The following is a 22,865-nucleotide window of genomic DNA, read 5'->3' on the forward strand; positions in this document are numbered from 1 at the left end:
TTGCATTAGCTACCAGAGTAACCATGCTGTTATTAGTCCCTGAAAAATGGCAGTCACAACAAGATCTCTGCAGGCTACTCTTAGTTTGCTAGAGTGGCTCATTCAAATGCCTTAATCTTTAGGCACCATAGTACCTTTCCTCCAGATTATAACCTCATCTCCCTAGAATCACTCTAGGAAGTAAAGATCAGGCAGTATCACAAGTGCCAAAATTCTATTTTACTGCCCGAGGTGCCAGATATTTTTCGTACAGTTGCCGTCAGTGTGGAATGCTACCCCCTCAACTTTACTCTCTCTCACTCTCGCAGCCTTTAGGCAAAAGCTGAAAACAAGCTTCTTTGGGTAAGCAAGCTTCATAAGAACCAGTGCTGATAAACCATAGGTTGGCAGTGCACGCTATAAGTGCTGTGTGTTATTGCTGATACCAGGTGCATGATGCTGAGCCAAGGACTGGGAGGGCAGGCAATACCTTATATAAAGGAGCACAGGTTCAGTTTTTTTGTTTTATTGCTGGAAACCCCAGGTTAGGAATTAAATTAATAGAAAAAAACCGAGTCACCAAGATCACACTAAGAATCAGTGGAACAGAAGGTGTGGGAATAAGAGTGGAAAAAGTAAAGTGACTAGTTAACTTTACAATAGAAGTGAGTAGCAACACCACAAAAATAATTGGTTGAAAAGAAACAAAGGGACTCGTTTAAACCACGGATAGCGAGTATCTGTGCTAGGTTAAGGGTACTGCTAAAACCACATCTGGGGTCAAGAACAGTTCCTTGATAAGAATAGGTGCATGAAGGCAAATTTACTGCACAACAGCACACTACGAGTCATTAGCAGGGCTGAGATCGAGTGGATGTAACATAAGTAAAGTGGCTCACGAAGTTCACAACAATAGGCAGTAGCAGTGCTAGGTTAAGGGTACTGCTAAAACCACATCTGGGGTCAAGAACAGTTCCTTGATAAGAATAGGTGCATGGAGGCAAATTTACTGCACAACAGCACACTACGAGTCATTAGCAGGGCTGAGATCGAGTGGATGTAACATAAGTAAAGTGGCTCACGAAGTTCACAACAATAGGCAGTAGCAGTGCCAGGGTACAGAGGGAGTAAGGGAAACCAGATGAATCAGCAAGATCACCCTCGAGGTTGTAGAATCACCTAGAAAAGAATTAGACAAAGAGAAGTAAAATGGCGTGCCTAGGTCACAACAAGAGCCTGTGTGCCCGAGTAGAAATGGGGGATATCACTAAGATCACACGAGGAGTCAGCAGCAGTGCGTTGGTGAGACTAAGTTGCATTAAAGTACGGCTATTCGGGAATATTACTCTAGGAGTCCGTTGAAGCCACATGGTATGAATGGGAGTGAGAGCCCTAAAGTGGCTCACCACGGTCTCAGTAGGAATTAGTAGCAGGCCCTGTGTAAGAATTGGAATTACTCAAAGATGACACCCAGAGTCAATAGTAGCAACAAGGTAACAATGGAAGTAGGAACAGTAAAGCAATTTGACGACTTGGGCAACAATTGGTGTAAGATCATTAAAGCAGCTAAGAGCACATCTAGAGTTAGTAACAAACCTCGGAAATGATGGGCGTAAGGAAATAAAAAGCCACACCAAGATCAATCACACCCAAAGTCAGTAAAACACTGGAGTGAGAATTCAATTTAGAAGTGGCCCCCCTACAGTAAATGTTATGAGTAGAATGAGAGCAAGCAAATTAAGTGACCATATCAAGAGTGTGTAGCAGTTGCCAAGGAAACAAAACAAAAAAAATGAGCCTCAGGAAGTAATGCAAACCACCGGCACCAGAATAATAAGGAGGGAAGTGAAGTGACTCACAAACATTGTGCAAAGTGCAGTAGAGCCAGCTTTTCTCTGGGTTTAAGGAATGAGTCCTGCCACGAGCACACTAAGCCAATGCCAGTCAAGTCTGCTTTTTCCTCCTGCTTGTTTATGACTGTGTATGAGTTGCAGGCATGTGTGGAAAAGTGATTGTAGGTGGGGATATGATGGAACTAGTAATAAATTAGTTCTATAAGTGACTATTCTGGATGCGTTGATTGCGTGTCTGCTTTTGTTTGCGTTGTGGGGGCAATGGTTGGTATTTAAGTCAAGTTGTGTTCTTTACAGTCATTGCTTCTTCTGACAGAATGCGCTTTATGTAATAGGCTTTGTTTTACCACACGGCTCTAGCATAAATGCAGTCCGGGGTGCATGGTCACTTGGCTCCGGTGTTTCGCGCTCTCATGCTGTTGTACATGTTGTACATGTTGTACCATGTTGTCTGTGGCAGCTTACCTTGGGGTTGGGGGATAGGGGGCTCTTTTCGGGTCGTATGTGGCTACTTCCTGTGCTTCCGAGTGGTTATGGGTGATCTATCCGCTCTGTGTGGAGATCCTGCCAGTGGTTGGGCACAGCTGGCAGTGGCACAGGGCACTGATGTGCAGCCGCTGGTGGTGCCATCCTTAAAGTGGCAGCAGACAGCCCGCCTTCGCAACAAAAGTGATTCCGTCGCCACAGGCTGTGCCAGCAACTTTTTTAATTTGACTAGAGAGGACTTTTTCTGGTTTTGTACAAGACAGACTTTTCGAGGTTTTTTTTCTTCGTCACCCTTAAAAATCTAATCGGACCAATGTACGTGTTAGGAAGATGTGTGGTCTGAAAATGGCCGTCTCGTATTTGTCCCCTGGTTGGGAGAAGGGCAAGGCACGTAACCACAACGAATCCCCAGCATTACCGAAGGCAGGAAGGTGCGGACCGGAAAGCATAAGGCTACTGCAGCAGACTGGGGATTAAACCAGGCTTTCCTGTAGCCTTGCAGAACACACAGCGTGTCCGTAGAACAATGGCCGAGAGGTTCATAGACTCGCCCGATGTCACTGAATATGGGGACTTTAAAATGACTGTTTCAAAGGGAGGTGAAAGAGTGAATGTGGTTTCTTAATGAAGTGCCCCATGGCACTTGGAAACCCTTGTGGTGAAGGTGTCCAGAACAGGCCAAAGCGGACGGATCTATGCCAGTTTTCTAGCTAACCACTGAACTGTGTAAATTAGTTCCAGTTCAGATTAATTTTAGTACATATATGTGGCTATTCTTACAATCCAGCATAGATCCAGTCCATGTTGGACTCCTGTGCTTTAGGCTGTGAATTTGTAGTTTGCGCACTCTACTAAAACATGGCTGCAGAGGGGCAAGCGTCCACACTCCTTCAGTCCTTGGCCTCTGTGCTGGGCAGCAAATTGTGCGCAATGTGATTTTCTTAATTTAGAACACTTATGCACTTATTGGTTCGGAGTGACATCCTGCCATTGACCTCTGTCAGAAAAAAAAAAACAATGGGTGTCTGTAATTCTTAACAGCAGCAGCGATTTAAAAAGGGAAGGCCCGTTTTAAAACCATTCCTACATTTAAAATGATCTTCATTTCGCCCAGTTCATTAAGTCTTGCCCTGCACTACTCTTGTTTGAACAGGCACTTAAAGCTCAAGCACTCTGAGGGCTACGGTTCAGCTCTCCAACCTGTAAAAACTCACAGAGCAAGACGAGAATGGCTGGGAAGGGAGAGGGTAGATGACATTGAAAATTGAGTTCGTGCATATGCAATAACTCTTAGCACCTTGAAATGAGCACGCCTCGTTAACAGGAGTTAAACCAGGGGTCTTGGAGCAGTGGGAAGTGGGTTGCAGCATTGTGGATGCGGTTCCTAAGAAGAGATGCTGGTAGGCCTAAATTAAAGACACAGGGGGCCCCATGCCAGGCTCTTACTTTTCACTGGAGACACATATTTTTGGTGAACGGTTATTTCACTCGTAAGGAAGGCTTACTATCATCCAGGTCCTCTCCCTCCCTCCAACACAAGGTAGACTTTTGAAAGTGCACCAAATATGTAAAACATAAATTGTATAGATACCCCGTGCGTCCGCTCAGCCCCCAGCCTCATCCACCCAGCACCAGCCCTGTCTTTGTGTAGTAAAAATAAACTTTGAAACCCCAGCCACCAAAGGATCGTGATAGTTGCAAATCTAATATTAAAGTGAGATCTCCCCCCCCCCCGAATAATTAAGAGTAGAGAGGGGCTCATATTGACATTAAGGACATCCTTCTGAGACCAAGACAAACCATAATGGCCTACGTTTTAACAGGGTTACGGGTTGACCGATTGTTGTGTCGATTCGATTGGCTGTTAATATCGCATGGCACATCCACAATTGCTCAGAACGACCTAATGTGCAAGGCAGGCAGTCTTGGAGGACTGACTTCAACTTTGCTACATTTATTTCCCATTTCTCTCTCTACAGCCAATACTGAATTAGAAGAAACGCATATTTTGGCAGCTAGAAAGTACACACACCAATCAAGCATTAGAACAAAGCCAGGTAAAAATAAAAACGTTTTATTGCATAACATGTCAGTGCTTGAAGGCAAACTAATTACATGGCTCAGTATTAGCACATTAAGACATTCTGCACAGGATAAAGCATGAACACTGATTACCGGTTGAGGTGATGCTGTTACTGGTATCACTGAATTGCAGCGATTCTGCCTATATACACTAAATGACGATCCACTGAAAATAGAAATGGAGTAAGGGAAGCAAACTTTACACACAGAAGAAATTCAAGGCTAACAACGGATATACTTTCCCACAGAGAAACTAGGCGTTGTATTACACTCAACTTTCACAGCTATAGGCACGGTGTGCTCTACAACTGCTAGGGCAGAGGGAATGGTGGTTCAGTGTTAATCAGCTAAAAGAGAGCCCTTGCATGGACATTCAGCAGAAGTTCACTTACCAGTGCTCAGATAGGGGAGCTGGTTGCATCTTACCCAACTAAGAATGGACGACCCCCCACCCCACAGTTTACATTACATTGAGAGGTTGAATGGCACGGTGAAAAACAGTTTCAGGCTCATTTAAGGTGGTTTTCGTCTGATCCATCGACTGGGTTAGTCCCTAAACAATGTTATGAGTCCAGCTCACACAATAGTGTCTAGTCCTTAATTGTTCATTCTCAGTCTGCAGGACTGTTTTAGGCATCATAGCCTTAAGTCAATTCATTCCGAAAATCTGACAGCAGAAAATAACAGCAAAAGGCACATACATTAGAACTGCCTCCGCTGGAAGTGCTGATCCTGTTAAAGTCACCACTTTAGCCCTAGCTGAAGGAATACCCCCTGCTAGGTGTGACACTTGCAATAGTCCTTGGTGCCAGACATCGCATTTGCGGTAGTCACTGGTGCCTGACTTGACACTTGTAGTGGATCTTGCTTCTAGGCACCACCATTAATTCGGAACACAGCCAGGGTGGCCTGCATGGAAAGTACACTGAGATCACTCACATCAGACTGGTGGACTTTGGAAGGCCGACAATACTTGGATAAGCATCTGTCACAGCAAGGATGGACCTGGCACGCCACTGACTCCACCCCAGCCCAGGTGCCTTGCAGAGCACCAGCATGCTGCGAAATGTGTCCACTCTTTCTCGTGCAGACCAGCCATCTTTTGCGGCAGAGGTCTACTCTACACCTTGGTAGCCAGTGAGTGCAGCTCGGACTTCTGGGTCTGGGCGCTCATAGTGGAGGAGATGTTGCTGAGCTGGCCTTGCAGAGCCTTCTTGATGTGCAGGAGCTGTAGGCACTGGGCCCGGAAGCGAGGGTCGAAGAAGGCGTAGAGGAAGGGGTTGAGGCAGCTGTTCATGTAGGCCAGGCAGGTGGCGTAGGGGTGCAGGCGCACGATGAGGCTCTGCAGGCCGCAGGAGAGATTATAGGCCTCCATCAGGTTCAGGAAGTAGATGGTCTTGAGCAGGTGGAAGGGCAGCCAGCAGAGGGCGAAGACCACCACCAGAGCCACGATGATGCGCAGCAGCCGCCGCCGCTTGGGCCCCTCTTTCAGGCCCTGGAAGTGCGCGCTCACCCGGCCGCCGATGAAGCAGTAGAAGGCGGTCATGAGCAGCAGCGGCAGCGCAAAGCCCAGGGCGGTGGTGAGCAGGCTCAGGCCGCCGATCCACAGGCGCTCGTTCTCGGGGCTCGAGACGCTGCTAAAGTCCATGTCGCAGACGGTGACGTTGTCGCGTGTCTGCGTGTCGCGCAGCATCAGCGCCGGCAGCGCGAGCAGGCCGGCTAGCACCCAGATGGCGGCCAGCGAGAGGCGCAGGGCGCCGCGAGACCGGGGCCTGCCGGCCGGCAGGGGCCGCACGATGGCCAGGTAGCGCTCCAGGCTGAGGCAGGTGAGGCAGAAGACGCTGGCGAACATGTTGAGCAGCACCAGGTAGCTGCTGAGCTTGCAGAGCGCCGAGCCGAAGGGCCAGTGGAAGCCCAGCGCCGTGTAGGCCGCCCAGAGCGGCAGCGTGACCACGAAGGCCAGGTCGGCCAGCGCCAGGTGCCCGATGTAGGTGTCGGCCGAACGCCGCTTCGGCCTGCCCTTCCACACCGTGAAGATGACCACGCCGTTGCCGGACAGGCCCAGCACGAAGACCATCATGTAGAGGACGGGCAGCAGGGAGAAGGACAGCTCCCAGTCCGAGTCGTCGCAACCTGTGTAGCCGGTGTCATTGCCGTAGTCTTCGTAGTAGTTTCCGTCTTGGTACTCCTCCATCCCCTCCAGGGCTTGCAGGCGGCGGGAGTGGTTTCGAGAGCAAGGAGCGCACCCCAGAAGAACCCTAGTACCAATGGGCGTCCAGGTAGCAGAACCGGGCCAAGGAGGGCACCCCTGCACTGCAAGGCACGGACACCTCTAGTCAAAAAAACAGGTGGTCAATGAGGGCACCTTCAGTCAGTAATATAAATGTGCAAAAAAGAGGGCACCTCCACTCAGCAGTGTAGAGCACCTTTTAGTCACGAAGAGTCGGGCCCAGAGTACAGCCAATCTAGTTAGTGAGTGCACCACCAGTCAGTAAGGGAGAGATACCGGTGTATCCTGCTACAAGTGGTGCCACCACATTCAGCAAGGCACGGTGGCAACTCAGGGACAGACCTTCACGCCGCAGTGAGTGGGCAGCTGGTGCGCCTCCGGTTCTTGTCGGTCCGAAAGCTGCTGACAGTGAGGGAGCTTAGCAGTGCGTGGGGCACTGATGGTTTTTTCTCAGCAGGGCAGAGGCAGCGAGGGTACGTCCAGTCGTTAGGGCTGAGCAGTGATGGGCAGGCTCTCGCAGTGCTTCCAAAGACAGCCGGACACGAGCAGTGATGGGAGGGCTGGTCCCACAGCCCTTTAAAGAACTCCCCCATTCCCCTCCCACTTGGAGCCAAGAGGCAGAGGCCACCTACTGACATCAATCAGGGTCTGGGTGTTATCTGGACTCCTCCCTCGCCATGCACAGCGCATCCCTCAGCACTCCCCTCTGTGTTTTAGAGAGGTTCTCCACCTCCCCCCAGTGTGTCTCACTGCTGCGAACAGTTACTGGGAAATCAACTGCGAAAGCCCTCCTGTACGTCTCCTCATAGGACAACGAAAACAACATAGAAATACAAAATGTAATTCTAAATTACTTGGTGGTCCCTTGTATTGTATAAATAACTTATTGGCTAAATGGCAAACTGTAGTGACACATTATAGTAAAAGCTTCATACTTATTTTGATGCCAGCTAGAAAGGATCGCTGCACAAACACAAAGTAGATAGTTCATTATTGGACCGACAGCGTGGCCAGTTCCCCACTTGATAAAAGGATGGGCAGTGATAAATCCCACAGATTGAAAAAAAAAATTGACGCCTATCGATAATTCATTTGTTTGGAAAACAAACAAATCCTTGTTAAACGGTTTGATGAACAGGAACAAAAAGTCCATATGCCTCTTCCTCCCTGCGCCTGTTGACAGGTCTTGGTTACTGGCCCCATACCCCCCTCCCCCCCCCCCCCCCCCAACGCCCCAGCCTGCTCACATCACAATTCCTTGCTAACTCTAACATCTCTCCACTGAAAAAAAAATGAACGAATGCGGAAAAACATCCACTGTAATTCGGCGTAGAAAGAACTGTGATGCACCTCATGAAAATCTACAGCTTAACGAGCATAACCAGTGCTCCAAATAGCCCAAACAGACCTCTGTGCACTGCCAAAAAAACGCCTCGTCATATAGACGCTTCTTTATGTTTAGAAGCTACTTCAAACCCATGGCGCCAAAGGCGTGCAGAGGTGCATTCTTCGATTGGTGGCACCCACAGTCCCGTTAATCCTCCCAAATTTACCCGCTCCTTCCATTCCCCCCACCAGCGTCACTGTCCACGCCACGACTCCTTGCTCCTTGATAAGGCAGAGACGGGGTTTTGGAGATTGTGTTTTGCGATAAAGGCGTGTCTGCAGAAGGGTGAGATGCTGAGCCGTCACGCAGGCTGTACATGCAGGGCTGCCCTGCAACAGCACCAGTGGGGACACATAATGTATGCCCACCTTTCTCGAGTCCATGGGGCCGCATCTTGCTACAAGTGAAGGCACGTTCTGGGAGCGCAGGCCTTTCATGCACTTGCAAGCCGAGCTCTCATCCCACAGAGATTAATTAGTGAGTGGCATTGTATCAGTTTAGGCGAAACCTAATGACAGCTCTCTAATGGCACTGCCCCTCCCCCAGAGCAGCTGCGGAGTGTAGGGCCAGCTGGTGCCCCGCCACTCTGATAGACCAACACTTCTGCCCAGGCTGTGTTGTTGCCGCTGACGCTGCCCGCGGTCCACGGTGCCTGGAGCACGGGATCTCCATGTTCCGGAGCTTTGAATGGGTTCTGCTGTGTTCCTGCTGTTGTAAGTGCACGAATATAATTTCCTCTCCGGTACCTGAAGCAGAGACGGCACTTCTACGGGTTTTAATGGCTCATATTAAAGGGTTCATTAATTGATACCTAAGGTAAACAAAATGCCCCTCATACCTTTTCCCCTGACCTTAACATGAACCGGGTGGGTCAGCGGCGCACATGCGTCTTCGTTCACTGTTAAAGATCAGCCAAGTCTCCCTCGGCTGAACCTTTTATCAGAAGACCCTCCACTAAGTCACGTTGCCCAGTAGACTCGCAACCTCACTAATCGCCCTAATCGTAGACTTCAAGTAGTGTCGCACATGAACCTGATGGAGAACGCATCCGTCCCTTCCTGATGTCGAGGCCAGCATGAAGCACTGTATAAAGTGTACAAAACAATACGGTACAGGGGTGGCGAGCACGCTAACGGAAGCCCCATGCTTCTTGGTTAGGTATTTTTATATTCATTTAGGCTTACTACCTCTATATGGGAAGTTGATGCGCTTGCCTGCTCGGGTACCATGCAGGCCATGTAGGTTGTCACAAGAGTGTTATACTTGTTTTTTTCTTGTGTTGGATGTGTTTCTATGTCCGACATGGCGGAGAAGCATCACCCCACCGGCTAAGAGCCAGCAGGGGAAAGATAAAAACGATATACTATAATCCAGGGCTTTAAGTTGGCCGGGTCTCACCAGTGCTGAACGCCAGCAGTTTTTAAAGGGGGCCTCGGAACGGGTCTCTATCGTGCTCTGTATTGTGCCCTGGCACAGGCGGTCCTTTTTTTCCCCGGACTACAGTGACAGCAGGCACATTGATGTGTGCATGCTCACTCACACTGCTTACTTCAAACTAGTGGAGAAGTACGGCATGATGTCATGCCAGGTGAGCGTTGTAGCCAAGAGGGAGGTAAATCCATTAAAGAGAGTCATTTTCTCTATGGATTTCTTTTTGAAACTCAGGAGCAGCAACATTGTGGCTTTAAGTCAAAGCTTTTTAGGTTTCGCCTGGCGTCCGCTGCACAGCAGCGTTTGCGCAGGCGAAATCTAATGTTAGAACAGTATGGGGGACTTGAACCCGCCCCTTCTTCCATTGGCTTGCTCCATAAATGGAGGCTAGCCATTGGAAGACATGGTTGTCCATCACTGTTTCCCCCCGTCACGACGCGAATCGTGGGCGTTTCTGACTCTTTTTTTAAGTCCCGCCCCCCACACCCTCCCTCTCGCCGAGGAGTCATCCCGCCGTCAGCGATCCATTTGTTTATCCCCCGCCCGCCCGCCCACTGTCCGTGCCTCCTCCCTCCCGCCCACTCCTCTCGCCGAGGAGTTATCCCGCCGTCAGCGATCCATTTGTTTATCCCCCGCCCGCCCACTGTCCGTGCCTCCTCCCTCCCGCCCACTCCTCTCGCCGAGGAGTTATCCCGCCGTCAGCGATCCATTTGTTTATCCCCCGCCGGCCCGCCCACTGTCCGTGCCTCCTCCCTCCCGCCCACTCCTCTCGCCGAGCGAGGAGTTATCCCGCCCTCCTCCCACCGTCAGCGATCTATTTGTACCCGCCCTCCCTCCCGTTGTCCGTGCCTTCTCCCTCCCGCCTGCCCGCCCACTGTCCGTGCCTCCTCCCTCCCGCCCACTGTCCGTGGCCTTTTATTTTTTTTCCTACGTTGTTCGTGGTCGGGAGAGCCAATGTGGTTGGCTCTCCCGACTGACCCTTGCTCCAGCTTGTTTAATCTAGTGTGCTATGCTAAGCGCATTTGTTTAGGGCATTCCCATTATTAGTATGATCACGACGCGCTTTCAGATCCTTTACGATTCTGGCATCCTCGTTGGTCGGAGTCGAGGTGGTCTGTTGACATTGTATTTGGCTGTGATTGAAGATGAGTCGTATCTCAAGGCAAGGATGGGGTAGATGAAGGGATTGCCTGTGATGGATTATATTGTCTGGCACTCAGCGGGACCCTGTTATGGATCTCCGTTAAGCCCTATGTCCATGTGCACTGTGGTTTATTTCATTCTGGTGCAATGCACAGTTGTCCATTGATCAGCCTCAGAAGGTTGTTTCCAGTTGTTTTACCCCATGGTAGCTTTGTAGCACGTATAGGCGGGGAACATCACTTACAACGAATTTTTTACAACGCACTACCATTACATCGCAACCATTACAACGCAAACCATTACAACGCAATGCGCTGGGGGGCGCTCTAGGATAGGGAATGTATTTAATATACTATCCAACACCTTCCCTGCTATCCACGGGGACTGGAGTTGGAATAGTAAATTAAATAATTCACTATCCAGCGCCTAAAAGCATTATGCGTTGTAATGGTATGCGATGTAAAAACCGCGTTGTAAAGGCATGCGATGTAAAAGCATGCGTTGTAGTGACACCAATCCCGTATAGGCGTATGTTAGCACAGTAGGTTTTGTTTCTTGATTGGGTGATTGATAAGATGAAATTGATGTAGAAAAGAGGGCAAGGGCTGACATTTTTTCTTTCGAGCCTGCTGTCCAGGGTGTCACATGCCAGGGTCGTCGAATACAGAGGCTATCTAGCTTTAATTCCGCCTCATACCTGTTTCTTCTTTCATTTCTCTTCTCTTTCTCTGTCGGGTCCTTTTTGTAGTCTGCTTTCTCTCTTTGCCCCTCTTCACTAGCTCTCTCTTCCCCCTTATGTCTCCCCTTTCTGCCTTTGTTTCTCTTGCTTTGGATCAAAGTCTTATGCTGAAAAGTAAGTCCAGAGCCCCCAAAAAACGAGTACTGGTGAGCACCCAATGTTAGTGCAGGCTGAAATTTAGCACTCCGTGTAACTTCAAAGGCGATGTCTGCATACATAAACCCATATATCGGCTTGAGTGAAGTACATGTATTCATGTTCAGCACCTTCTTCTCTCTATGCAGTCTTTGAGAACATTGCAGGTTGAAGTTATCGCAGGTGGCTCACTTATTGGAATCTAGGTACAAAGGACTAGCCATGTTCTTTTTAGAGAAGCATTTGCAAGTATAGAGCCTCCAATCTGACATGTGAATTTAATGAGTCTTTGGGCGTAAATGTCAGCAAACATTTGCTAAATGACATATGCTCGATCCAAAACCTTGCCACCGTGTGAAGGCTATTGTCTCTATGCCATACCCCATTCTTTGCACTTTCAGTCACAACCAATGTTCCCTGTAATATTTTTCCTTTATGCCTTGTAAGCAGCTTGCCTCCTGTTAGATAACACGTGTAGGCTATGCTACCTGTTGCTATCGCCGCACGGGCCACACCGCTGCGCCTGTGTTATCTGCTCAGCTAGGATTTCCTGGAAGGGAATGATAAATATTATGTAGTCCTCGAACTCCAAGGCGGTGGTAACTAGAATTAATCTCATTCCCGCTTACAAACTCCAGAAAAACGTCCATGTGTTATGAAATATTAATCTGGCCTTCACTTTTGTTCTTTCATATGATAGGTCTGAGAGCGGAAACTTATCTGGTGTGGGGGGGCTCGCAGTGTGTGGGGGGGCTCTGTGTGGGTGTGTGGGGGTGGCTCGCAGTGTGTGGGGGGCTCTGTGTGGGGGCTCTGTGTGGGTGTGTGTGTGGGGGGGCTCTGTGTGTGTGTAGGGGGGGCTCTGTGAGGGGGCTCTCTGTGGGTGTGTGTGTGTGGCATTTGCGAGAGATTAAGCTATTGGCATTGTAAATGACAATGCCATTTATTTATCTGTTTTTAAAACCAACACATAAATAAAAATGTTGTCATTTAAAATGCCAATAGCTCTAACTTTTGCAAAGGCGAAACCGTTGCATTGTAAATGCTTGTTCAATATTATATACAAGCCATAGTTGCTGCTTATTTATCTTATGCAGCTAACAACCATTGACAAAGCCAATAGTCGTGACTTGTTGTAGGTATAATGTTACTTGTTGTATCATATATCTGGATTCAATGACAGTCAATCAATCAATCAATCAAACCATTTGTATAGCGCACTACTCACCCGAAAGGGTCTCAAGGCGCTTGGGGGAAGGCGTCTGCTATTGCTCGAACAGCCAGGTCTTGAGTTGTCTCCTGAAGGCGAGATGGTCCTGGGTCAGCCGAAGGTGGATGGGGAGGGAGTTCCATGTCTTGGCCGCCAGGTAGGAGAAGGATCTGCCTCCGGCGTTGGCTCTTCGGATGCGTGGTACGGCGGTGAGGGCGGGTCTAGTAGAACGTAGCTGGCGAGTGGGCGTGTAGAAGGTCAGGCGGTCGTAGAGGTACTTGGGGCCCAGGTCGTGGAGAGACTTGTGTGCGTGCGTGGGTGAGGAGCCTGAACGTGATCCTCTTGCTGGCGGGGAGCCAGTGCAGGTCCCTCAGGTGGCCGGAGATGTGGCTGCGTCGGGGGATGTCCAGGATGAGTCGGGCGGAGGCGTTCTGGATCCGTTGGAGTCTTTTCTGTAGCTTGGCTGTGGTTCCGGAGTAGAGGGTGTTTCCGTAGTCCAGTCGGCTGGTGACGAGTGCTTGGGTGACCGTCTTCCTGGTTTCGGTCGGGATCCATCGGAAGATCTTGCGGAGCATGTGTAGGGTGTTGAAGCACGATGAGGAGACGGCGTTGACTTGTCTGGTCATCGAGAGGGAAGAGTCCAGGATGAAGCCCAGGTTGCGTGCATGGTCTGTTGGCTTGGGAGCGGTGCCCAGGGCGGGAGGCCACCAGGAGTCGTCCCAGGCGGAGGGCGATGGTCCTAGGATGAGGACTTCCGTCTTGTCTGAGTTAAATTTTAGGCGGCTGTTCTTCATCCACTCGGCGACGTCTTTCATTCCTTTGTGTAGGCTGGTTCTCGCGGTGGCAGGGTCTCTGGTGAGGGAGAGGATCAGTTGGGTGTCGTCGGTGTAGGAGATGATGTTGAGGTTGTGCTGGCGTGCGATGGCTGCAAGAGGTCTCATGTAGACGTTGAAGAGGGTGGGGCTGAGTGATGATCCTTGCGGGACGCCGCAGATGACTTCGGTGGCCTCGGATCGAAACAGGGGGAGGCGGACTCTCTGTGTTCTTCCGGCGAGGAACGAGGTGATCCACTCCAGCGCCTTCTCTTGGATGCCGATGTTGCTTAGGCGTTGAACTAGGGTGCGGTGGCAGACAGTGTCAAACGCTGCAGAGAGGTCCAGGAGGATGAGTGCCGCTGTTTCCCTGTTGTCGAGCAGGGCTCGGATGTCGTCGGTGGCTGCGATGAGGGCGGTCTCGGTGCTGTGGTTGGCTCTGAAACCGGACTGCGAGGGGTCGAGGGATCCGTTCGTCTCGAGGAAGGCGGCCAGCTGTCTGTTGACGGTCTTCTCGATGACTTTGGCAGGAAAAGGGAGGAGCGAGATGGGGCGGAAGTTCTTGAGGTCGATGGGGTCCGCTGTTGGTTTCTTCAGTAGGGCGCTGAGCTCGGCATAAATCCAGCTCTCCGGGAAGGTGGCGGTGTTGAAGGAGGTGTTGATGATGTTCCGGAGTTGGGGTGCGATGGTGGATTCGGCCTTGTTGAAGACGTGGTGGGGGCAGGGGTCAGTTGGAGATCCGGAGTGGATGGTGCTCATCGTGCGGGCTGTGTCTTTGGTGGTCACCGTGGTCCAGGTGCGGAGGGTGGCGGTGGGGGGCGTTGGTTCGACGGTAGGGTGCGTGGGTGGTGCGTCGAAGCTGTTGTGGATGTCGGCGATCTTGCGGTGGAAGAACGAGGCGAGAGAGTCGCAGAGATCTTGTGAAGGAGTGATGTCGTTGTTGCTGGTGCTGGGGTTGGATAAGCTGGTGGTGTTTGCGGGTGGCGTGTTTGAGGGCGGTCATGTTGTCTGTAGTCTGGTCGCGGAGCCAGGCTTTCTCGAGGGTGCGGCAGTTCTTCTTGGAGTCCTTGAGTTCGTCAGTGAACCAGGAGGCCTTCTTGCTTCTGTGTCTGCTGGGAGGTTTCTTTAGTGGCGCGAGGTCGTCGGCGCAGGCGGTCAGCCACTGCGTGAAGTTGCGGACTGCTTCGTTGGGGTCCGTTGTGCTGGCGGGTGTGTTCTGGCTGAGGGAGGTGGTGAGCTGCTCGGCGGTGATCTTGCTCCAGCTCCTGTGAGGAACCTGTTGCGGGTGGTGGTGGGTCGTGGTTCTTCTGAAGCTGAAGTGGACGCAGCTGTGGTCGGTCGAGTGGAGTCCGGTGGCGTGGGCGAAGGTGATGTGCTTGCTGGAAGAGAAGACGGGATCAATCGTGTGACCGGCGTAGTGGGTGGTGTGTTGACCAGTTGCTTGAGTCCGAGGTTGGCGAGGTTGTCCAGCAGGGCAGCGGTGTTGCGGTCCTTGTTGTTCTCCAGGTGGAAGTTGAGGTCCCCTAGGAGGATGTAGTCAGAGGAGGTGAGGGCGTGCGGGCTGATGAAGTCCGTGATGTCGTCGCTGAATCGTGTGCGTGGTCCCGGGGGTCTGTAGACGAGGGTGCCTCTGAGCGTCGTCTTTGGGTCGGCGTGGATCTGGAAGTGGAGGTGCTCTGCGGCGGAGAAGGTGTCGTTGGAGTCGGTCATGATGCGGATGGTGTTCTTGTGTACGATAGCGATGCCTCCTCCGGTCTGGTTGATGCGGTCCCTCCGGGTGATCTTGTATCCGTCTGGGATGGCAATGGCGATGTCGGGTGCAGAGGAGGCGTTCATCCAGGTTTCCGTGAGGAAGGCGACGTCTGGTGAAGTTGTGTCGAGGAGGTTCCAGAGTTCGATGGCGTGTCTGTGGATGGAGCGGGTGTTGAGCAGGATGCACTTGAGGTGGGTCTTGTTGGTGCTTGGCTTGGTGGGTGCGGTGCAGGTTCGGAGGCAGGTGAACCTGCAGGCCTTGCAGGTGAAGGGTCCGTGGATGCGTCTCGGGGTGGCCCGGCAGCAGGCGGGGTTCCGGCCGTCATTGAGTGCGTTGAGGGTGGCGGCGTTGTAGGTCTGTCGGGTGGTCTCGCATCGGCGGGGTCCAGGGGTCCTGGCACTGGGTGCGGTCCAGGCGCGGACGGGCGCAGACGGGCTTGCCTTTGGCGCACAATCGGCGCACCCGCTGCGCGTCAACGCTGCGCGTGCGTGGGGGCGGCATAAGAAGGTAGCCGGGAGGGAGGGTCAGCTGGGTGGCGGGAGCGGGGCGGCCAATGGGCTGGCGGGGGCGGGGCCGCAGGGAGGCAGCGGCGGGAAAGTCTGGTGCGGGCGGACGGCTCAGCGGCGGCTGGGTCGCCCTAGCGAGCAATCAGCAGGCAGGCACAGGAGGCGGCGGGCACAGGAGCAAGCAGGCAGCAGGAGGAGCGTGGGGGCGACCAGGCCTGGGTAAGGCACAGAAGTAGCATAATATAAATCGGGCGTTACACTATGCTAAGCACAGGTTTTTAGCTTACATGTTTTTAAGCCATGCCCTTAATTACATTGGCCACGCCCCTTTGAGAGCCCCCCTCCCCCTGTTTTTTCATCTCATCTAAAGCCCTGCTAAAATCGTTGTATTTTTCATTTGCCGTCTCTGAGCCAGCGTGTGCAGGGAGGGCCGGGGCTGGGGCCATGGGTGGGAGGAGGAGGACTGGCTTGTGCTCTTATGAGTGCACACATGTTTGGCCTGCTGTCTCAGGCTGGCCAAACACACATGCGTACCTAGGTTTCTCCAACCGGCCTGTATTGAACAGCTGAGATGGAGAAACAGCACAGACTCCTGTGCCTGAGCAGAGAGTCAAAGCAGCCCGCTCAGGCCAATCCCCGCGCTGCTATTATAGCATGAGAGCAGCGCAGGGATTGCACAGGTAGTCTGTGATACTGCCCCCGTCTGCTGGGACAGGGAAGCAGCAGAACAGCAAGAAGCGATGTGGCCGACAGCTTCAGGTAAGTGTTTTTTTTCTTTTTAATTATTAACCCCACGCTCCCCCTCCCACACTCCCCTGTTTCCTAACACCTCTTCATTGTGTCGGACGCCACTGCTATGTCGTGCATGATAATAATAATAATAATAATCCACATTTGTAAAGCGCACAATCACCCGTAAGGGTCTCTAGGCGCTGGGGGCCGTTGGGAAGATTAAGCAAGCGATTGCCCAGAGTCACATGGTGCTGGGCTTATCTGCCGCCGGTGCCGGGGATCGAACCGTGATCCCCAGAAGCCGGAGTCAGTCGCCCTAGCCGCTGCGCCACACCTCTTCCTCCTTGATGATCACGATACGCAGTTATGGGTGCAGTGCTTAGTAGTAGTAAACAACACACATAATTGTGATGCAGCGAGACTGCACCGGCTGCACTAAGAAGAGCTACACCCCGGACCTGCCAACTTCTAAATAAATTTCACAACATGTGACATGAAGGTCACTAAATATTACATCTCATGGATTACAGTCACACCAGCTGCCAAGCTTGTAGTCACATGAGCTACTGAGCACACCTGTGTAAGTCCCAGCCTTCTGTAATGTCATCACATGGTGTGATAACACACTCTCACTGTAGCAGTGCTTTGATCTCATCACATGCAGGTACTTAACACTGCTATTTGACAAATAAGTGTTCGCTTATCTTTTGTACAAGTCTGTGGACTTTTGTTAATGCCTTGGTTACTTACTGGTAATATTCATTACTTTGAGTTCAGGTTCTCCTTGGCATAGTCCTTACTGGGTGAGATGACAGTCTGGAAGACAGTAATGGTGTCTGCCATAGCAGAAGATATAAAACAAGCATTTACAATGCAATAGGTTTCGCAGCATTAAAGTTTGAGTTATTGGCATTGTGTATGACAATGCGTTGCATACATTTTTTAGCAAACTTTGAATTGGTGAGCAGTGAGAGTGTGTGCAAGAGTATGCTGTTGCTTACAGCTGTTATTATTCACACAGCTCTGATGATGCAACTCACGCACGGGGCTGACACAGTTATTATTCACACAGCTCTGATGCTGCACCTTAGACACGGCTCACAGCTGTTATTATTCACACAGCTCTGATGATGCACCTCAGCACTGGGCTGACGCAGTTATTATTCACACAGCTCTGATGATGCACGTCAGCACGGGGCCGCCGGCAGTTATTATTCACACAGCTCTGATGAGGCACCTCAGGCCCGGGGCTCACAGCTGTTATTATTCACACAGCTCTTATGATGCACCTCAGGCACGGGGCTGACGCAGTTATTATTCACACAGCTCTGATGATGCACCTCAGCACGGGGCTCACAGCTGTTATTATTCACACAGCTCTGATGATGCACCTTAGGCACGGGGCTGACACAGTTATTATTCACACAGCTCTGATGATGCACCTCAGGCACGGGGCTCACAGCTGTTATTATTCACACAGCTCTGATGATGCACCTCACGCACGGGGCTGACGCAGTTATTATTCACACAGCTCTGATGATGCTCCTCAGGCACGGGCTCACAGCTGTTATTATTCACACAGCTCTGATGATGCACCTTAGGCACTGGCTCACAGCTGTTATTATTTACACAGCTCTGACTATGCACCTCACGCACGGGGCTGACGCAGTTATTATTCACACAGCTCTGATGATGCACCTCAGGCACGGGCTCACAGCTGTTAGGCCGACGAGTGCATGTGAGGTGGGCGAGTAGTACCGCGGGTCTCGCACTATAGGAGGCACGGTTAGAGGGTAAAGAGGCTGGAAAAGACAGTGGCGTGGAATGAAAGTGGGAGGGCTCGGTAGGTGCGAAGAGAGGCTGTGGCTTGAGGGAGATGCGTTGTTGAAGTATGCGCACTGTGCAGAAGGAGGCTGGCATAATGTGTGCGAGATGGGCTGTCAGTGGCAGTTATATTCGGGGGGTGGTGAATGGCTTGTGATGCATTTGCGGAGGGTGGAGCTCGTAGTGTGGGTGGAATAGCAGAGGAGGCGGGCTATGCTGTGGCTTGGGGGCAGGCATTTTTAGGAATATGTGAAGCGCTGTGGTTAGAGGAGGGGCGGTTTGGTTTGTTGATGTGTGAGCGCTAAGGAGATGGGTGACTTGTGTAAGGAGGTGAACAACGCAGATAGCTTGCAGCTTCCGTGTGAAAATGCCTGTCACGCCATGGAAAGGAAGAGAGGGCGGGAAAAGACAAGGAGTGATGCAGTACTAGTAAGACGCCCCTAGAGGAGTCCTCTGGGAAGCCGTGAGAGTTTTGAGAAGGTAAACAACCACTCCCGCGGGGGCGAGAGAGTTAGGATTGAGTCTGGGTCAGTTTTAGGGTATCAGAAATAGATGGACAGGTCTGTCTACAGCCAAAGACAGGACGTTATCGGAAAGCGAGAGACGTGTAGCAGAACGGACTACGCCTAGATGGACAGAACCTCTTCTTTCATAACCCACTCACCGTTAGCCGATCCCTTCCTTCCTCCCGCGGCCTCTTCTTACTGTGCATGCACACCAGTACGGCAAGCTACTTCCGGGTAGACGGAGACGCGCATCGTGACGTTGCACGAATGGAGCTAGGCCGAGCTTACTGAAGTTATAACGTAAACCGGCAACACAAAAGGCTTTTTCAGTAATACAGCTCCTTTCTCACACCATGCGCGTTTTAATTACGGCAGCACTGATGTGCGGTTTTTCTGTTTTACACATTCAATATAAAATTTTGAAATACAATGAAAAATATGACATCTCAATTGCGTAGCAGCTTCGTGTCAGGAATAAAACAGTTTGCGAATTATATTCAAGTCTATGCATTCTGGTACTTGTAGTTCCTTATGACGTCGGTATAATAAAACCTCTCTACCCGATAGGCGTAAACTGTGTGACCCAGAATGCAATTTGCAGAGTAAAACTATCTAGCGGAAGTGACGTTTGGTCGCTTTTGTGACGGCTACCAGAGGCCGGAAGTCGTTGCGTTTTCGGCGGCTGTGGTGCGGAGCAGCAACAGAAGATGGCGGAGTATCTTGCATCCATCTTCGGTACCGAGAAGGACAAGTAAGAACCCCAGAAAGAATTACAGGCTTTTGTAGAGGATGTGAATATGGTACAGGTGGCTCCAGGGACCTTGGGGTGGGTAGGAGCTCATAGGACAGAAACGGGTATGCGTGTGTGTATGCGCGGCGGCGGGGGGATTGTAAAAAGTTCAATCGGGTCGGGGACAATCGATATTTGCCCGGCGGTATTGCCTCTGTGACCCTCTAGTTATTTAAATCAATGAAGAGGCAGGCGCTGGAGACTGGAAAGCAGGAAACAAGGTTTTTTTATTCTCTCCGGAGGAGAACACAACGAAACGGACAGAAGGTATCGTTCTGAGGTGCTCTAACTGTATTCCTGAGGCCTGGCCTCTTATACACACATTTATGACTTTATTGTAGATTACACATACATGTTAAAGCTTTGATGTACGGAAAAGACATTCTCGGAACTCCCCTTTGGGCCCGTTCCCATACACATTTAGAGTTGAAGTCCCCACCCTAGTCACAACAGGTGATGAGCATCGCGCAGCTGGATAATCCGCCGATTCACGGAATGTGGGGGGTTTGATCGGATCTCATGGGGTGGGGGCTTTGATCAACCCGGGGATTCTTTGATGGGGGGAGCTTTCTATTGTACGGGGAGGGGCAAGGATGGTATCGGCAGAGCTGGGTGTCGGCTTGGGAACGGGGAGGACAAAACGGGCACACGGCGAAAAAGGGGGTTTGCATCTAAGGGCCGGAGATCATGAAAGGAAAGCGGGGAGGTGTCGCGCTGGGAACAGGATGAGGGCCTGGGGCAGAGCAGCGCCGAAGAAGGGGTTTATGATTCAAGGCAGGTGCAAGCAGGGGGGGTTGGTCAGCGTGCAGGCTTAGTGAAGGCGAAGGGCTATGTCAGGGGCCAGCGGCATGCAAAAGGGTTCGTTCTGATCGGGGCATCTTAGAAAATGTCGGGCGCGCACGAAAAAAGTGTGGCATCAGGGGAAGAGGCAAGATGGCGCAGATAATGTTCACCAAACTGTACTAATTTTCAACAGTCCTCCCTTTAACATATTCAAGACATCTTGCTGGGTGTTTTCTATTCGGTTCTACTGAGGTGGGCATGAGAAAGGAAACGGTAGGAACCCTAGATGAAAGAGTTGTAAACAATACATTTTGAGATTTCTAGTTTTTAGGAGGTGCACCTATTTGATAAACTTTGATAAATTTGTTCAGCAGGAAAGTCATAGAAATGCAATACAAAAAACGGTTCTGTAGCGAGCAGCAAGTACATATCATAACGTGGACTGGCAGGTTATTACATATTTCAGATTCGGATTGGAGCAGGATCGATACAATGGCGGCTGGGAGAGAAATGAGGCATAGCAAAAAAACGGTGATTGTGGATGTCAAATGTTCGAAGTTTTACGAGTTCTCATTGTTCTTTGTGGTCTTTCGTTGGCGCTGTTGAGCACCGGCGGTGGAGCTACGAGTCCAGCTCTGTTCTAAGTTCTGCGTTGCAGGGCACGACCCTTTCCTCGCGTTTCTGGTCGGTAAGGTCCTTTTCGCCCTGTGTCCTTTGAGGTGATTGTCAGAAAGTTCAGATGGAAGAAGAGCGTACAAAACAGTCCATAGGGTAGGTCAGAGGAAAAGGGGGATGGAGCAAGGCCAAATTAGGAACAAACTAGGGGAACGAGAGACTTCAAATAGGCGAGCATGTGACCGAATTCAGAGAGCGGGGACTTGTCGACAGGCACTGGACATCGAGCAGGGGCATCAGGTCGACCCTTTCTTCTCATGTTGTCGAAAACAGTGCCTCGTCCTGCCGCTCTTTTCTGTCGTGGTCTCGCCTTGGCTAACGTCGCAGGTGTTCCTTAGTCTGCAGTCAGGCCTCGTGCTCCCACATCCGGTCCTTCTCTCCTCCAACAGCAGTACCCTTAAACAAGTTTGAAAAGACAGTCTTTAGAGAATTTGCAGATGAAGATAATCAAAAAGTCTATTTCTCTCCCAGCTCCAGGCAAAGAATGAAAATGCCCGTTATAATAGTGTTCACAACTGACATATGAATGACCGGTGACGGGCTTGTTGGATTTACTATGACTTTCCTTTACAATTATTTACTACACAGGTATTTTGCTGAGAGGCGAACATGGCTAAACATTTCCTTTCTATTGATGCATCCTGCTTTTCAACTACTACGGGGTTCATTTTGATGATTTCTTTACCTTGGACTAGTCTGTTAACCTTGTAAAACATCATTCTGGATCCTACGTAACCTTTTACAGCCCGATTACTTAATTAGGAAGGACAGGGGTTTTATGGGAAACAACCAGGGACATAGGAAACTTGTGGTAAGGGCATAAATCGACCCATCTCTCACAACCGGAAATGAGGGGTAGTTTCATAATTCCAGTTTTTGGGCGGCTGATACAGGGGAGGTAACAGGGGTGATCATTTTTCCGGTTTGGGTTTTGCGACAATTCGGGGAGAGGAGGGTCGCGTATTCTGAGGTCCTTGTTTTATACTATAGGAGCCGTTGACATGTAGTTCCCTTATTTCGAGCCAGATTAGGGAACCTCTGCCGTCTTACCTGTCCTTTTTCTTACGGCCCAACCTGGGCTCATTGACTTCTAGCGGAAAAGGAGAGGTAATGACGCGGTCTCAGGGTGATTGTATTAAAGACTAGTTTTTGTGCAAATACTGACGGTATTTGAAGCCAATTAGGTGGTGTGCTAGGGGTGGCAATCTGCCAATTTCGGGGTTAATCACTCGGAAGAGTGGGAGCGCAAAAATAGAGGGAGAGAGAGAGAGAGAGAGAGAGAGAGAGAGAGAGAGAGAGAGAGAGAGAGAGAGAGAGAGCGTAACGGCAGGCTAAATAGTACACGTGCAACAGAGAGGGTGGCAGTGTATTCAAGAAAGGCTATTTAGTGCATTACACAGTAAAGGGCATTCACGGGTCTGGGTTAGAATCTTGTAATCATGCAGTTTGAGCATTAGACAGGGTAGAGGGGACGTGCCTTGAGAAAAAAGGAAAGAAGAAAGGAGGTACCATTTTGTCGCACTTTCTCGCATTCTCGGTCCTTCGACCAGTTGGGTCAACGTCTCAGTCACACACACACATTCCCTCATAGTTTCGCATCATACGTGACATGGGTTCATTCATCCGGTCTGGTTTAAGGGTGATCACTTTTTATCAGGTTGTGCTAATTTTTCAGGTTTGTTCGATACGTGAGTAGTTTGCAGGCGTGCTTAGACACCACCTTGCGGCACTAGTCCGTTCCGTGTATTAGGCATGGCAAGGCTTCAGATCTTCGCCACACCTCGGCTGTAATCTCTGATGTAACCTGCAGAG

General features: G+C 50.7%; 1 protein-coding gene across 1 annotated transcript; it reads right to left on the bottom strand.

Moving 5' to 3' along the window:
• Positions 1–4,376: 4,376 nt before the first annotated feature.
• Positions 4,377–7,415, bottom strand: LOC144792323 (apelin receptor-like). The gene has a single exon (XM_078667279.1). The coding sequence runs from the start codon at positions 6,592–6,594 to the stop codon at positions 5,521–5,523; it is 1,074 nt and encodes a 357-aa protein (XP_078523405.1). The 5' UTR covers positions 6,595–7,415; the 3' UTR covers positions 4,377–5,520.
• Positions 7,416–22,865: the final 15,450 nt, after the last annotated feature.

This window comes from Lissotriton helveticus, chromosome 11 (assembly GCF_964261635.1).
Source record: "Lissotriton helveticus chromosome 11, aLisHel1.1, whole genome shotgun sequence".
In the NCBI taxonomy this organism is placed as follows: Eukaryota; Metazoa; Chordata; class Amphibia; order Caudata; family Salamandridae; genus Lissotriton; species Lissotriton helveticus.